Source organism: Fulmarus glacialis, unplaced genomic scaffold (assembly GCF_000690835.1).
Source record: "Fulmarus glacialis isolate BGI_N327 unplaced genomic scaffold, ASM69083v1 scaffold6230, whole genome shotgun sequence".
Lineage (NCBI taxonomy): Eukaryota > Metazoa > Chordata > Aves > Procellariiformes > Procellariidae > Fulmarus > Fulmarus glacialis.
Genome location: NW_009188303.1, coordinates 151,489 through 169,882, shown reverse-complemented (window position 1 = coordinate 169,882; position 18,394 = coordinate 151,489). Strand labels below are relative to the sequence as shown.

At 38.3% G+C, this 18,394-nt stretch overlaps 1 protein-coding gene across 1 annotated transcript in view; it reads right to left on the bottom strand.

Moving 5' to 3' along the window:
* The window catches only part of ERC1 (ELKS/RAB6-interacting/CAST family member 1), a gene marked incomplete at its 5' end in the record, with an annotated part of 203,483 nt that overhangs the window by 36,854 nt on the left and 148,235 nt on the right, over window positions 1–18,394 (bottom strand). The window contains one exon of the mRNA XM_009578108.1: window positions 15,426–15,570. Within this exon, the coding sequence (XP_009576403.1) occupies window positions 15,426–15,570 (145 nt within the window). The remainder of the gene's footprint in view (window positions 1–15,425; window positions 15,571–18,394) is intronic.

The following is an 18,394-nucleotide window of genomic DNA, read 5'->3' as shown; positions in this document are numbered from 1 at the left end:
GATTGTACTTCTCCCTTCGCTCATTTTTCCCCTCTCACGGTGTGTTTGTGGGTCCAAGCTAAAAATTTCATCTTATATTTTATCAATTGAGAGAAAAACAAAGACAAAACAGCAGCAAGAAAAACAAGCTGAAGTGTACTTCGGAGCATAAATATTCCCTAAAAACTTTCATAGGTTGGTGATACATGTGTTTTACAAAGCAAAATGTAAAAGATATCTCAGGTTATGCTAAGGTTGGAAATACATTCCAACATTATAACGATCCTGTGATTACTTTAAACTTGTACAATTTACGTACCAGATATAAGGTTAGTCTTTCTTACAAAAATCTATAGATATCTGAAGGCAAACCCCCTAAATTACCTACATCATATCCCAAAGAACAGGCAAGTACTTCTGTCAAAAATAAAACAAGCTTTGTCTGACATAGTTGACGGCTCATCTTACTCTCATCTACCTTACTCTGTCCCTCTTTCCTTTGTTATTCTATTTGGTTCTCCTTTCCAAAAGAAATGCACTTGCATGTGTTCAACTTCACACAGCTGCTTGTATAACACAACTGCCTTAGTCACTCTGCTTTTGTCTCTTAGTCTTTCTCCTAGTCTGAAATCAGAAAGTTTCTCAGTCTAGTGATACCTATGAAAACTGATTGGCAAAATCTCATCTAGGAGTTTATACACAAGATGCATCCTACTGCAAAATCTTAAAACCTAGTCATGATCCCCTGCTTCGACAAAATCATTTGTAGGTCATCTGCTCACATATATCTACATACACCTTTCCTAGTGGATGTAATTCGGAAGTTTTCAAATCTTTGTCTATTGTGACTGTGTCTTTACAATAAATATAGTAAAAACATTCCTTTATCCAGGTATTTTTAGTTTTGGAAGGTATATACCAGTGTTTTTGCCACAGCTCTTTTAGCCTTACATATTTTTATTGTTATATCACTCACCATTTCAATTGCATTTGCCTGCAGCTTCAAAGAGTTGTTAATAGCAACCCCCCTCTATACACGCTGGTCTTGGCAAAAAAAGTAGTTATGTACAGATACAAATTCCTAGATGCTAAAGTGATGTGAGCTGCTCAGTATCAACTCAGCACAGACTGTCTGTAACTGCCCAGAACCCAGCTCTAGGTGTATACACGAATGTGTCTGTGTCTACATGATATAAACAGTGTTGATAGCAACTTTTTAAAAAAAACCACAATGAAACCTCAAGATTATTTATGCTTGTTCTGAAATTAATTTTAAAAGCTGTTGCGTAGAAAAGAAAAAGAAAACCAGTATTATTCTTTTTCTGCTTCACTTTCATCTTTGAATCTAGGCAAAATCCTCCACGGTAACTGCTGGAGGGAAGAGTTGAAAGGGCATTTCCTTTGACAACCAACAGAGCTTTGCTACCCCAGACTAAATTAAAGCTAAGAATTTTCTCTGTATGGCCAATTATTAGGGTTGACATCCACGTAGAAGAGCCTTGCCTCATAAGATCCATACAAACACACAGACATTACATTCCTGTCTGTCCACACCATCTGTGCGTGTGGTCTGCAGACACAGGATTCCTGTCCATCCACACTGTCCCTGTGTTTGGTCCACAGAGGCAGGACTCCTGCCGGAGCACACAGCAGCACATGTGCAGTACAGAGTTGGACAGATGATTCCTATCCATTTGCCCCGCTCTTGCACGCAGTACACAAGCAAGGAGGATCACAATAAACCAACACTTTTTTTTTTCTTTTTCTTCCTGCAGAGGTTGATTTTTCCTATTAAGTCTGCATCAAAGCTTAGATAACAGTACTAGCTGGAAAGACTGAAGAAACATTCAGGTTTTCTACTGTATTTGTGCCAAAATTATTCTTACCAAGGAAAGAAGTTCTCTTCCTTTCTACAAAATTCATGGCACACGTGTAGAGATGTGCCAGTTTGGTCAGATGAATTTCTCTAAGGTGTCTGCATTTCAGACAGTATTCCCATCATTGCCTGCTCTATCCCTAATCTGTTGTCTTTCTGTGATTTACATTATATTATGCCATTACGTATGAGTAGAGGCCCACCCAATGGGCACCGTAAAGCACACTGTAAAGCTTAGAAGAAAAAAACTTAGAAAATTCCGTCTCTGCTATAGAACCACCAAAAGAAAAAGGTTTGTGGAACAAGATAAAACAACAGCCAGTCATACCTCCGGTGTTTTTTCCTTAACAATCCTTTTACTGCAAAGTCATTAAACTTAGATAGGTGATGCCACATGTTAAAGAGCCCTGACAAAGCAGAGGAAGAAGTAGAGATGAATGAATAGAAGGACAGGGGCAACCTCAGCTGATTTATTTGCAACTAGAAGACTTAGGAGGAAACAAGGAAGCCTTCATATTTTTTAAGCCCTCTTTGTTTCATAAAACAGATTGTTGGCTGGCGATGGAGGAGGACTAGCTAGTTTTGGCAATCAGGAAAGGGGGGAAGAGAGGAGGAAGAGACATCAAGAAATCTTTTCATCATCTGATAGTGGTGAAACGGATAGAGATGGACAATAAGGAACTAGTCCTAGTCTGCACTTCCCAGTCTGTGGATCCTTCCCACCGAATCTGTGAAGCCTTTTTTTTCCAGTCCAGAAGAACATACTGATATCTTGCCTGTTGCTCTATGAGATATGAAAGAGACTTGAAAGGTGCACAAAATGAAGATCTGTGTATATAAATAAATACATTTCCCCTTAAAAAAAAGGGAAGAAAAAAACCTAGAATGAGAAAGTACAGTACTTATTACTTCCACAGAGCAAATAAACCCATGCAGTCTTCCAAGTTTTAAACAACTTATATATTGTGTGTGTTCTTAAGGATCACTATATTGCTTTTATTATTTTTTCAACACCATTAATGTCAGCAGTTGGCAGAAGCTTGGGTTGCTAGCTGTAATAAAGGAGGCGAAGCCAAGGTTGTATCTACTAGTGTTTTGGAGATGGAGGGCACGTTGGCTTGGTATCAGAAATTACAGTTACGTTTCAGGTTAATGTGAAAAAAGGGAGAAGAGTCATTTCTTAAACTATTAAAAGGATTAAGTGTGGTACAACAGTGAAATTGAATGTTTAAAAAAGTTAAGTTTCCTCCCCCAAATAGAAATCCACTGTAAAAACAAGAGATACCTAGGTTGTTCAGATCCTAAGAACTTGGCTGGAGTCAGCTATAGAGCTCCATTTGTTTTTTGTTTATTCAACTACAGGAAATATTTGTATTCACACTAAGACGGAGAGGAATTGGTGGTAAACAGAAAGAAAGAGAACAAAAGACTAAGTTCTGTGACTGTAAAGTTGTACTCAAACAAAGAGAACAAAACCCCTAATAAAATGGCTACCCCTTAACCAGGGCTGTATTCAAGATAAAAGACCTTTACTTCCCCCAGGCACCAGTACTGTGATCAGAGTTTAATATATATTTGGAGACTAAAGCTTTATGGAAGTTGAGAGACTAATTTTCACCTATACTACTGACAACCTAAAATTGTGCAACATTATTGCAAAGGTAAATTTACTCATATTTGAAACTGAGGGTGCTTGACCAGCAAATTGATCTTATATCCACGATATACTTCTCCCAAGTAACTAGCGATAGGACGAGAGGAAATGGCCTCAAGTTGCACCAGGGAAGGTTTAGACTGGACATTAGGAAAAACTTCTTTCCTGAAAGAGTGGTCAGACCTTGGAACAGGCTGCCCAGGGCAGTGGTGGAGTCACCATCCCTGGAAGTATTTAAAAGACGTGTAGATGAGGTGCTTAGGGACATGGTTTAGTGGGCATGGTGGTGTTGGGTTAACGGTTGGACTTGATGATCTTAGAGGTCTTTTCCAACCTTAATGATTCTATGATTCTATGATAAATGTTTGATTATGCCAAGTAAAAACAGACAGCAATCTTTTGATAACTGAGTTCAAGACTTATTTTGCCTTTACAAGACACAATCTTGGACTAATCCCTAAAACCATTTCTTGGTACTGAAAAGACTCAAACCTTTGGTACCACATTTAAGGCAAAGAAGGACCTTTATTTTGTGTTCAATACGGGTCCGCTCAGAGACAGTGGAACACAACTGCCCTAAAGATGATCTGCCAGAATCACTACCTCGTGATTTTGGCATTGTCTGCAGACCCTCATTCAATGGAGGGACTGGAAGCAGGATCTCCATCAGTATCAACTTTCTCATCTTTATCTTTCAGAGTTAGCAGCTGTTACCAAACTCCTCGCAGCTTCCCAAGTTAGCAGCCAGCAGAAAAATCTCCATCCCCTCCCTACACACATTCACAAATGTCAAGTGGCAAAAACATTACCTCTAGGGAAAAACTACACACCTTTTCTTTGGTCGTGAATATTTTTAGAATATTAAAGAGAGAACGGGTGTAGAAAACAGCAAGTTCTTATCAAGGAATAAAATGCATAATTTATTCAGCACCGAAACATGAATAGTAATTTTTTTAAGACTTGATTCTTTAGAACATAACACCATGAACTTAACAGAACTGAGGAGAATCTGCAGCCATCAGCACCCGTCCATTTGCAGAAGCTATCATAAGTAACTGATGCCTAATTTCATAAATCTATGTCTCCTTTTGATAAATCTGATATACTATCCTATTAATTTCCACAACGTGGTATGTAAATTAGTGAAGGGTTAGTATCAAGAAACTAGTCCTAATTGACAGCACATATCTTAGATTTCCAACTGCAACATGAAACTTCTTATTTTCCCCTGCATTACCTATTCATTAGCCTGAGATATGGTGTACTGGACTAGGCTCAATCAGATTGTTTCAAAAAGGGAAATTATTTCCAGCATTCTAAGGAGCTTAATACAGTGGATGAGAAAAAAATCTGTAGACTGAGAGGTATTTCAGTGCATAAGCTCAAAAATACCAGAGACCACTGTTCATCAACAGCTCACTATTTACTGAAGCTGAAGTTCATTCTGTACAGTTAAGACTTAATTTTTCCATTATCAATTTTTAAAATGGTGGGGATTAAAATTCTCTTTTGCAGACTATGTATTTTTCTCTTCTCAAGCAAAAAAAGCACTGATTTATTATGTTGCTCCCAAAATAACACAGCAAAATCCCAAATATGCAATATATTTTATAGATCATTAATTTTCATTACATATTTCTAGGTGCACAATTCTTTCCATCATTCCCCCTTCAAGTAAAAAACACATCACTGACATATTAAGTCATACAACTGTTAATCTGTAATCTACTTGAAACCTTCTACATATTTAGTTTATGAAACTAATCAGTCACCTCATATCTCTGACTTCACCTTCTCCTTACATGTTTTTGGAACACACCTTGCATCACCTATCACCTCACCAATTACAGATCTTACACAAATTAAAACCAATACTAAAGGTGGTAAAATGCTTTTTAGCTTTCTGCCACTACCTTTCTACCGACTATCAATATGTGAATTGCTTTTCATATAAGATAGTTGTTAAAGTCACAGGTTCGTTAGGCTTTTCATCCAAAGAGAAGTAACCACAAATAAAGTCTTACTTTATAGCTTTAGGGTGAAACTGTTCAGTGTGTTGTGTATTCCCTGAGGAATAATGCCAATAAACGTAGGAACAGATAAGCATAATGTACCAAGTTAGCACATTTTGAATGGAGATGAGGTAAAAGGACACATATGTCTTCTAGACAATTGCCAGTGCCAGGTAAAACAGCCCAAATGAACAGGAATAATTTAGTATAGAAAAAGCCATATCCAATCAATGAAATATCAGTAAGGATGGTTACACACTTGAAAAATCACAGTATTTTTACTGAGTTCAAACAAGTCATTCAAAATCTTCCTGTATCTGAAATTTCGGTGTGAAATTCCTGTTTCTTCACAAAAAATATATTCACGAGTTTATATCATCAAGATTATTTACATGTTTAAGTGGAATCCTCCCTGTCCCCAAAACTTCAGAGTTCCCTAAACAATGTGTCTAAATGACAAGATTTAAATGTAATCATAAACTCACTGTGTTTTCCGGTCAGCCTTCAAACATCATCAATTCAAATACCAAAAGAGTGATGCCAAACCAACCCAGCCACAAGAACCAATTGTCGGAAAGTCTCAAATATTTTACCCCTGAGGCACATCCTGCTGCTGGACAACAAACGGAGTAGTCGTGTATGGGTCCTTCCCAACTACCCCACAAACTGCAGAAGTCAAGCAAAAGAAGATGCACCCATAATTTTATTCCTTGAATGAACAACTATTGGCAGTCTTGAGCTCTTCTAAACAGCTCTTTCTGAGCTTTTGCATCTATCTCACGAACTCATCAGCTAACACAAAGACTGTCAGAAACTGAGGGAGGGTAACTGTTCTCAACATAAAATTTGGAGCATAGAAGTCTCATAGAAATAAATACATAAATGCTCTGTTGGATGTATATATTAAAAAGACCTGTTCTAATATATTCTCTTTATTTAACTGAAAAACAGTGCCTATCAGAACAGTAGTTTGTGCCACGATAACTACTATCAAACCACCATATGATACAACTGTGATGCGAAATGACAGTGACTACATTTACATTGCACTAATGTCCAGAAATCCTGTTCACAGACAAAGGAACTATTATTTTTTAGGCCCAAAATTAGACTTCCTAGTGCAGTCTTCTGGAGAAACCCAAGCTTACCCAGTGTTCTTTACTCTTCAATACCGCTAACAAGCCTGGTCCTCCCAGTGTAGGCTTAACAATTTTAACTGACATCAAACACCAGCAGATTGGTTGTCACTTACAGAAATGGGATACAGCGGTTCTCAACTGCTAACCTAGACTTGTCCAGCAATCCTGATTTTCTAGTCAGTGACAATGTTGCTTAAATAACTTAGTATAGGAGTTCATAATCCTTGAATGAGAGATACTGTAAATGTGGCAGTAGATGCTGTCAACAACTATCGAATTAATTTACATTTATTTGTGCAAAGTTTTAATGAATTAAAAAGCTGTAAAACTATAATATGAAAATCTTAATATAATCAATAAATGGAGGAATATTTCTAATAGAATGAGACAGGTTTTTGAAAACTGAGATCGAACTCGGGAAATATTAGTCCGTAGCGTATTTTTTAAAATGTTATGAATGTCTAGAAAGAAAGGGTAGCAAGCACTGTATTGTCATCTGAGTTGCAAACTTCTTTTATAAATCTCAAAGCTCAATATCTCAGTTAGACAAAGAACCTTCCCCTTCAAGCAAACCTACGTAGCCGCCATTGCAATGCCCTAACAACTACCGGCTGAGACATGAGTGAAGGCACAAACAGAAAGCAGACGTGGCTGTTCGCAGCAGGGCCAACAGGCAGTTCCCTCCTCTGGCACCGTGAAGCCAGTGACAGCAAGGAGCTCACTTGAACATACATTATTATTTAGTAATAGAAGAGGCAGAGGGTAAAGGTAAAAGGAGGAGGGAGGGGGGAATGAGAGTATAAGTAATACTACGGGAAGATGAAATGCTGCCCCAGAAAAGACTGCTGACGCTGCACTGAGTGCTGTTACTGTGGTAACCGATGATTAAAAATGATGGGAAAAAAGTCTGGAGAACATGGCAAAGAGAAGGTGCTTTCTTTTAATCTGCAAGGGCTTCTTGTGCTGTGCTTCAGGAAGCGGTGTTCAAGGGCATGACAAAGCCTCGCTTTCTGTGCCTGCTCGGCTGCTGTCAGCGTGCTGGGGTCTGCTCCTGGCAGAGATCCCCCCTTGACAGAAACAATTACTGGGGAGCAAAGCCTGGCAAAGCAAGCAGCGCTGTGATTGATAATCTGGGTGGATTACAGGCCTTTGACAAAAGCCACGATGCTTAAATTTGACAGCTGGCAACCCTTGATGAGAGCCAATTAGTGGACATATATTCACTTCAGCCAGAAGTTTTTTTTCTATTTCTAGTCCAATAGTTTCTTGAATAGGAAGTGTACAGAGTGCTTCCCCCCACTTCTGCCTCCTTACATGTAAGCCAGCTACACTGTCAGTCCAGCTAAGAATATACTATAAAATCTATATATTTTGGCATCTTTGTACATTAAAGCCAGTAGATTCAAATTTTGTAAAGCTGCATTTGACCCTACAGATAGTGGTGGTACAAGAACCTGAAAAAAAGATGACTTCACACTGACTCTACAAACCACACAGTGTGTAAACAAGGCTGTGACTGCACTATTTAGGTACCAAGTCTACTACAAGTGACAAAAGTTCTCAAAATGCTTCACTATTCCTTGAAAATTTCCTGGCAAAGTACATTAATCCATCTGTTGCTGTTTTGAATAGGTTAACCTGGCATTCAGAGAATACCAGAATTCAGAGAGTACCTTCTGTTCTGCCCAGTACATGCAGGAACCTCTGACATGCAAATCCCCTTCAAACTCGTCTGTCTCTTCTGAACTGTCTTATCACTTAGGTTTTCTTTCCCCACTTTTGCATCTGTTTCCACTTTTGCTAGTGCAAGTATGTGGGTACTGTGGTGAAGAGATCAATAAGCAAAGATGGATCCAAGTTCTCTGAATCTCATAACTTGTTTCAAATGTTAACTTTTACTTTGTTTTCTCAGCTATAAAGAAGCCAATACCACCACACTCAGACAACTTAAATACATCTTCCTAGACTTCCTAAGTCCCCTTCTGACAATGGTTTAAGAGGTACCTCCACTCATTAAACTTCAGCGGGCACCATCGAACCACCAGGACCTCTCAGATGCTCTTGGAGAACAATGGTAGTTCTGTCACAGAAACAGCACTACATTTAGCAATTACCTGCAATGATTATCCGTGTCACCTGAAGAATAAATTTGTTCGCTAATCGGGTAATCGCTCTCATCAGACATGGTTTCAAATCAGGGCAGCTAAGGCAAAGCAAAAACTAACTGCATGCCTCACAGAATCTGTATTATTTCATCAGGCAGGGTGGTAATAAAAACTGCCAGAAGTGTGGTCATGTTGATACAGCTCCATGGCAGTAAGAGGAAAATGCTTGCCTGTCAGTCTCCTTTGACCTGTTTTACATTCTCCTGTTACAAAGAGAAATGACTCCAACCAGTGGAACTTCACTTTGGAAAAGTTCACAGCAGAGGAGTGTCAGGTGTCAGTGTGCGGGGTTTCCAGGGAAACAAGTAACAGTGAAAAACTAGCATTTTGGGGGGGAGAAGCTATTCTGGAATCTAAAATCCTTTCATTTTCCTCATGATCCCATGAACCACATTTCCTTGAGAAACAAATCTTTGCAGTACCTTGGCCTTATAAGGAAAGTCAGCCAAAATCTTTGCAGGGAAGAAGCACAAAGTAGCACAGAGAAAACAGCTTTGGGACTTGCATGGCTAGATGAAATATATATTCAATATTGCATAAATGCTAACTATTAATACCACTAGTCATCACCAAATAATTCCCCTCAATTTATGGGAATGGTAAATAACAGCCCCTCAAATCATGCCGGCCCACAGAAGAAGGAATGATCATGATGAGGAGATAGAAGTAGAAGGGAACGACAGGTATTAAAGATTCCTTTGAATGGCAAGCAAGCTGACTACATAACCCATACTTTTAATGAGGTTTCTTATCTCCCTTCACCAAAATAGAATGGAGCTCTTTTCACTAAGTTAAGCACAAGCGAACAGCAAGAGTGTATATGGCAAGAAGAGAAAGGTAAGGCAAGTACTAAGGGAGAAAAAGTAGACATTAGAGATGTACATTAGAATGAAAAGGAAGCTGAAAACAAAGGTTGATCTTCTATTCAGTCAAAAGTCAAAGCCATCAAAAAATAAAGCTTGAAGTGCTCATGCCTTTTCTGTGTCAGCCTTCACTAAAAACTCTACTCAGGTGACTAACAAAATTTATTTCAGCACTCAGAGAATATCATTTTAGGTCAAAAAAGGAAAAGAACAAATGAGATGATACTAAAAAAAAATCAGATGTCTTCAAATTTTCTAGCTCTGACTGTACTACACTAGGAAAGAATTTATTTACTATAATGAAAGCTATTAATGGTTATTTCTGGGAACCTGTGGGAACTGGTGAGGTTTTGGAAGACTCCATTAAGGTTTCTAACACTGTCTCACATGACATGCTAATGAACAAGTTCAGCTGAGGAAAGGCCTCCTTTTGAGCTTTGTCCAGTTTCAGATACCACACTTGGAGAAGGAAAAAGACAAATCAAATGAAATCTAAGAAAGAACAACTCAAATGATCAAACATCTAGAAAACAAGACACATGAAAACTGGAAGAACTGAGACTGCCTGGTTTAGAGAATAACACAGGAGATACCTCTGTGTAAACCAAAATGGCTGCTAAAAAGTGCAAAGAAATAGTCTTTTTTTTCTATGCCCATAAAAGTTAGAAAAAGTAGTAATAAGCTTGAATTGCAGTAAGGGACGTTACAGATGCACAATGACATTATAATGATAAAGACAGATGAGCCATAGAAAAGACTTCCCAAGACTGAAGGTCTTCACTAACAGTCCTTAAGAACAGACGACAGGTATAACTGAATAAATCAAGTGGGTTACACAGAGTTATGTCCTGAGCCCAGTACTATTCAGTATTTTTCGTTAACAATTTGTGTGATAGAAGAAAATATATGTTTATGAAATATGTGGAGAAAGCTTAGCTGGGTGATTCTGTGAGCATGCTAAAGTGTAGGATCGAAACTCAACATGTTCTTGAGAGACTGAGGAACTGATCTGAAAATTACTTTTATTTAGGAAAAGGCAGCATAATAAAAATGCACTCAGTATTAACCTAACCTGGAGTCATACCAATTAAAATTAAAATTTTGAGATCCCGTCATTAATAACACTGAATCAAGCTAGTTCCTAGTAACTTCTGCTACAGTATATTATAAAAGAATTGGGAACAATTATGAAACATTATATAATAATACAAGCGAATACACAGTGATTTACAAACAATTCAAGCTCTCAGAAAACAGACACTGATACAGTTCAGAGCCTCCTAAAAATTTCAAACTATTATTTAACGTTGATGGCATAGTAGTGCCTAGAGATGTTGGTCAAGTCGGGCCCCCGCTGTGCTAGACACTGTACAAACACAGAAAATGACAATCTTTGCTCCAAACAGCTCCTAGTAGAAAACCCCAAGTGTTTAAGACTCAAAGCCCACAGACAGGAAAACCTCAGCCCATTCAGATATGCCTTCCCTTTGCAACTCAAAGCTGCAGAGTAGCGCTTCGCCCTGTTACAAGAAATATATCCCGATGGTTAAAACTTCGCTTGACAAAGAAAGGAATAGATGGCAAACAGGCTGCTTTCTAACAGACGAGCGGTGGATGTGCTGCCACAAAGCAGGCCAAAGCTCCTTGGGCCTCGTCAATTCCAGCATGACACACATCCTGGGGGCTTCTGTATGGCGTATGATCCGAGCACGCTGGCTGGCGCTCGCCACGCTACATCTGGACTTTGTTAGACAGCCTTCAGCTCTGTTTTCTTGCATCAGCCCTGGCCCCCTCTGGTGAAGCAGCCTCCCAACCACTGCTTCTCCATGAACTACTCACGGAGACAAAGTACTCTGGGAGGAAGTAAATTGGGACCACATTAGCTGGTGACCCTCGCCCTGCAATTGGCCTGCCTTTCCGATGATAGAGGAAATCCCTCATACAAACTGACAACCAATATGAAACAGGCAGCTCCATTTACTGGAAAGCCTGGTCAATGCTGAGTGCCTCATTAGGAAATGGTCTCTATATTGAGGCACATTCCTGCAATTCAGAGCCTAGAAACTCTAAATTAAAACAACATTGATGCCATATCCTCTTTCCGAAATGCCTCTCTTCATCCAAACTTTAATACACATACTTAAAGAAATTAAAGAACCAAAATGCCTTTTGGCAGGACTCCTTCCCTCTCTTCACAGTAACACCCTTCCCATGCAAGCCACCAGGAACGTGACACAGTGTTGGGAAGGGACAAAGGAGACTTAAAGCAAGGAATAATCGCAGAGTCCTCCAGAATCTGTACCACCTTTCCTTGATGTGTCTTCACCAATATTTTTAAGTATATAAAAATAAATTTAGTGCGGGGAAGTTGCGGGGCTGAAGAAGTTGGAATTTTTTTTGTCAAGAAGTAAATTGAGGCTCATCAGTAGAATGAGTTTTTGTTTTGGGAGAGAGTTGTATCTTTCTACACTCTAAGAAAGATCAATTAACAGTAAGTCAGTCTGCTAACAGTGGTAGCCATTGTGGCAACTCAATGATAACCAGCACAAGCAATGAAAAGGTATAATCTGAATCCTATCATACACACTTGGATCCATTCACACTCACTATTGCAGTGTAGCAGAAAACTGCTTTTCTAAAGCGTTATCTCTGTCAGAGGCTGTTTCCAGTTTGCCGTGAGATTCAGAAATCAGGCCTATGGTACCTACCACAGCATGCATAACTTCACACAAACCACCCCCTGCCGATATTGCTCAGCATTTCTATTTGCGTCCCATGTACGTGGAAACAGGAATCTTTTAGTCAACTGTGCCTGCCAGCCAACTGAAAGAGCTGCTTTCCCACCACAAAGTCTAAGCATTTCCTAGAAATGGGATGGACTGAAATACCAAATACTTATCAGGGAACTCAACAGCTCTGAAACAATGTTAAAGGCAGAAGGAAGGAATTACTGAAGTTAGGATCCCAACTCTGAATCTGAAGGGTTGAATAAACTTTTTAGGCTCCAAAATTGTTTTTCAAAGTCTTCCAGAATATCTTGATTAACTAGCATTACTTGCCTTTCTTGAACAGCTGTGTTCAATACATCTGCAAGTCTGAAAGATTTTTCATTCACAATTTCTACTGTAAATTTAGGAATTACAGCTAAATGTTTAGGAAGTTCCTGAAATGGTATATAGTCCTGTGGAGCTGACAAACACAGATGGACCTTTGTTCTCAAGATGTAGAAAAGGGTCCATGTGGAGAAAGCTTAAATTGATGAAGCAGCACAGTTGTTTTGTTGGAAAATATGAGGCTGGTGACCTGTAATAACTGAAGAGGACCACAAGGGCCAAGTACACAGATTATTTGCAAAGCATGTGGAAAAATGAGATTCTCTGTGACTATATCAGTAATGAGTAAAATCTCATAGCCTTCTCTTCTGACCCATCTCCTACTTCTGGAGCTGTCAAAGTTGGTATAATTTGAATTGATGCAGAAAAAGTACATACCAAAACTAATGGTATTGAAAAAAATAAATGCGATGTCAGATCCCCTGCAACTTACAGAGGCGATGAGTATTACTGTCCCATGTAAGTAACTTTGAGGAGATTTTCTGCCAATGTGTTGAAAGCTGCCCACAAAAAAGGATAAAAGATGATACATCCTTAAGATGTAGGATAGATTTTAGGGAGGATGTGTCAGATCTCTATTAGGCCAAATAAATATTTCTCAGGTATGGTTTAAATATAGTTTAGATTGTTTATATATAAACATACATTCTGCCTTGGGGATTGGGGATGCACTGGAGAAAACCTTGCAGCCCCATTGTCTGTGATTTTATATTTATACTTATACTACTTACATATAGCTTGTATTTATGCTACTCATAGCATAGATGTGTTGAGGAGATTACCTTCTGCTTTCTTCATTTTTTTTTTTTAAGTTGACAATCTTAAATGACCTTAAACAATGATGAATCTTTATAGCTGATGGCAGTTCTGGAACCAGAAACTTCAAAGGCATTTGGATATTCCAGTGAATTTTTTGAAAAAGGACTACTGCTCCGACATCAGCACAGAATTGGTCTCATTCCATAGCAAGAACAATTTCAAATTAATCTCCTTTGCAGTTTTAGTTTATTTGGGAAATTAAGTATCCCACACCTTAGAAAAGCACTTAGAATGGGCATCCTTAAGGGAAATGACCATGTCTTTTTAGGAACAGCATATGATATTGTAAGACTTATCAGCACTGAAAACTAATGATATGAACTACAACAATGTTTAAAAAATCACCTAACTGAAACCTAAGTCATTACAGATAGCCACAACCTTAACAAATAAATTAAATATACACAAATTTTCAGCAGAAAAAACCCCACCACAAAACACTAAAAATTGTTCCTTCTACCCACAAAGAAGGAAACTGGGAAGGGCAAGGGGCATGAAAGTGCTAGAATTTAAACTTAGGACAACAAGAACTGGCAACAAAGTTCCAAGTTCTCTTGGAATGAGCGGTAACGTATATTAAGGCTGCTACACCTACAGACAATTACATGAAGAAAATAAGTACTTCACATCGCTGTGACCACTTCTGAATCCTCTTCTAGTAGGAGGTCATCTGGCTGACAAGTGAAAGTAAAACTGTTGCTCAGAAGTAAATAATACAAGATTGTAAACTATACTTCTTGCTTGTTTTGAAGCTGGTGTAACAATCAAAATTACTGTTCTTAAATTAAACCTTAAATAATTGTTATCTTAAAAATACATGGCCAGTAACCTACTTGTATTTCCTAAGGAAGAAGCAGAGAAATCCTTTATCAAAAAGCAGACCTGGTTTTGTCTTACTGTCTTTGACAGCAACAGAAATCATCCGGTTGACAGATGAAATGTTTTACGTAAAACTTTATGAAAATAGAATCGGTGGCACTGAAGAAGTTGATACTGGATTGGCAGCAGCATAGGTGCTATTACAGGGAATGTGGCAAGGGAGTAACTCAGAAAATCCCACCAGAGTGCTGATGTGAAAAATCTACACAGATTTTTCAGATCCTAAATCTCTTTTTGCCAGGAATCCTCTTGCTTCCTCTGTGTTTTATTGGCAATGTATTCTTCACGTTGCATTCAATACTGAAACACAATACTAAATACTTGAATAGAAACACACTTTTTCTGATTGTTATGCCAACACAAAAATATCTTAGAAATGGGAGAGGCCAGAAATAGAAAAGGAGCAATCCCCTCACAAACACGAGACCTCCCAAATTCCACTCTAGTAGCTGGCATTCCCATATGGTGCTCCTGTTGCAGATTAGAAATCACAGTAGAGACTGTGTGGTGCAACACATTCACGTTTGAGCTTTATAGCAAGGAAAATTTTGTTCCATGTATGCTTCTTCCCCAAAAAGGCAAATACAGACCAGCGAAAGAAGTATCACTACATTTCCCTGAATCTGTGATTATTTGTGCCTGTAGAAGATAACAACCAATGTGCTTTTCATTCACGGTTTCCTATACATTCTATCACACGTTTACTACTCAGGCAGTGACACAAAGAAACTTCCCTCAACATTGAGAGTTCTTCTTTCCCCACCATGTTTTACAGGCTTCATGACCGGTAGCTAGTTTGAAATCATTATTTATGCACTTTCTATCCCAACATATGACAGGATTGTGCATTATTAGTTCCATAAATCAAGATAATAATCTCACAATAGATTATTAACCCATTTCTTTCCTAGCCCCCCTCTACCTACCTGCTGCTTGAGCTGTTGCACAAGGCGGTCTTTCTCTCGTTTCAGTGCAGCCACTTCATCTTGGGTCTTCTTCTTAGAGGATGAAAGTTCTAGCAGAGCAATATTGGCATCTTTTTCACTAATGGCAGCAAGAAGGGCTTCTTGTCTGAAAAAAACATATAAATACATTACTATCCTGCAAAATTTAGAGGAAGCCTCTACAAAGAGTTGAACATACCATAAATGCTGTAGCAGTGTGCAACTCCGAAGAGCAGTAATAAGTATGTTTATCATAGTTATATGTCCGTTGGTGGAGCATGAAGTCAAGACCCACCCACCTCCCCCTAAATGACTGTGCTGATACCAAATTATTGCTTATGGGATAAGAAAAACTTATAATAATATGTTATTATTCTGCACTCAGCTTCTTAGTTTTTAATAACTACCATTTATTATTACTTTGGCTGAACATTTTCATTCTTTATAATGTTCTAAATATTTCCAGAACAGATTTTGAGAATACGTGCACAAATACTGGACTAATCATAAGACTTCTGTGTTAAATTATATTAGGTTATACTGCCTATTCATGCAGCTATTTTAGAAAGAAGGTGGCATGTGACAAGTTTATTGAAATCACTTGAACAATACAGTGTATTCCCAGAAGGAAATGATGACACAGACACTTTTGTGCTATATGACAGATGTTGAAATACATGCCTTCAAGGATGCTTCAGCTATTCTTTGACTTTTCTTCTGAGTAACCAATGCAATGAGCTTGTTGGATGCATGTCCTGAGTAATTAAGATAAAGGTAGGCCTGCCCTCATCACAAACCTTTTGTAGCCTCACAGAAATGGTGTAAGCAAGAACCTTCTGTAGCAAGATCTTGAGGCTAAAGCACTAAAATAACTAGATATAGAAACACAACTCTTTCCCAATAGCAAAAAACTCTTACAAATAGAGTTCAGAAACATTTTATAGATATTGGGAAGAGAGGAGACAAAGACAATAGCCCTGATCATAAAACAGCAGTTCTCAAATGAACTCAAACGATTGCTCTATGTTAGGGAAAACAGCTATTTCTGTCCTTTGAGCTTAATTCTCACCTTTAGCTGGTGCAGCCAAATCAGGATGTGCAACAGGTCATAAAAGAAAACTTTGACCTTATTGTCCAATAGGGGTGGCTTGTCCCACCTCTCATCGCCTTGCAAAGAAGGAATAAAATGAGGTCCTAACCATTTGTGGCAGTGTCAAAGATGGCATCATGCAGAAGTGATAATGAAAAACAAACTCTGAATACTACAGATTTCCTATCTACCTTTCATCTAAAAATTTAGTCGCAAATGCAGTTAAAGTAGTAGTTAAAAATTCAAAATTCCCAAATAATCCAAATTTCTACCTGCTCTTGTTTATAAACAAAAGCATATTAATATTGCTAATTTCAGAGAATGATTTTTAAAAAATAATCAAATGTGTTAAAACTATTCTACTAATCATGTCAATAGCAATTATTATGCTAATAACATTGCCGTAATGCTTAGTCTTTTATTAAAGATGTAAGAAAAGCCATAGAAGCTTAATGTAAACTATAAAGATTGCTTTTAATTGTACCAATATATCTTTCTGCTTGTTGTCAAGATCTTTTTTAATAAAGAACCATCACAATCTGGTGACTTAGGATCACACAGGCAAACTGTTGAGGGTAGCAGTGACACTAAATCTGCTTTTTCTAATTAATCTGTTACCACTCCTTGAGCAGACTTTATTTGTAGCAAAATAGCTTTCTCTTTTTCTTCCTTTCTAAACAACTTAACTTAATCTTAGTTAGGAACTTGTAATTGTGGCTAAGACAAAAATACTTGCTCCAAAAAGTACTCATTGAGTTCCACGTGAAAGAATACGTGACAGAAAGTTTGAGAAGAACAGGACAAATGGACAATGCTTTTATTTAATATCGATGTTTTGAACATATGCATCTAAAATACTGGACTTTAAACTGAAGGCTTGAAAAGGGAAAGGACTGGTACTACTGGAGTACAGAAAATTTTACAAGTTAAAATGCTGAAAACTTTACATTTATGACCTTGGTGAGCATGAAAAGATGTATTTAATATTGTAATGTTTCTGAAGATGGAGAGTGAAATAGCTTCATCAGGTACTTCAGTGCTTAGATCAAGGGTGCAGAGAGATGCATACCTAAACATGTAGGATGTAGTCAGATAGCTTGCATTGGCTGCAGCTCAGCTGGACAATGAACTTACTGTCCTGGATGCTTACTCAGTAATCACTTCTCCCATCTGTAAGAGTAACTGCATGAATATTTGCTTCTGGACCTTGTTCTAAAAAATCTGAACAATACTGTTTTGCCTCTTAAAAAAACCCCTCAACACATTATTCTAATAGAATGGGACCAGGAAGCGGCTACACATGCAGTCCTGCTGACAGATCTGAGAAGACGGTGGCCTCTCAGAAGCAGCTCAGGGCTACAACCTTTTAACGCAGCTCGGCAGTAGCCAGCACAGAACTTCTGCCCGCAGAGTTATGTGAGAGGCACACCGACTCCACAGCCCCGGAGCAGAAACCGCCAGGTTCTGAGGTTGTTTCTTTTTGAGAGTTGTATGGGTGAGACACCAAATTTAAAAAGCTCTTGTTATTTCTTACAGGTAGAAAAAAAATATACTACCCTCACTTGAAAGGCGTTAAGTTTTGCTAAGGCAATGGGTGAAAATTGACTTGATGAGAAAGTCCATGACTGCTTTCAGATGAGTAATAGCTGGGATGGAAGAACAACTTTTTCTTACACATTACAGTTTAGGTGAGAAGAGGGTGACTGATGTATGACCTGGCTTCTTTCTGATCCCAGTCAGTGACCGAGCTCTTAGAAATATTTATGCCAGTGAAAGCTTAAGACCTCTGTCACTGCACAGCAGAAGAAACTATAGCATAAAAAACCCACTGCTAAGATGTGATCTCTGCTCATCCTCTCAG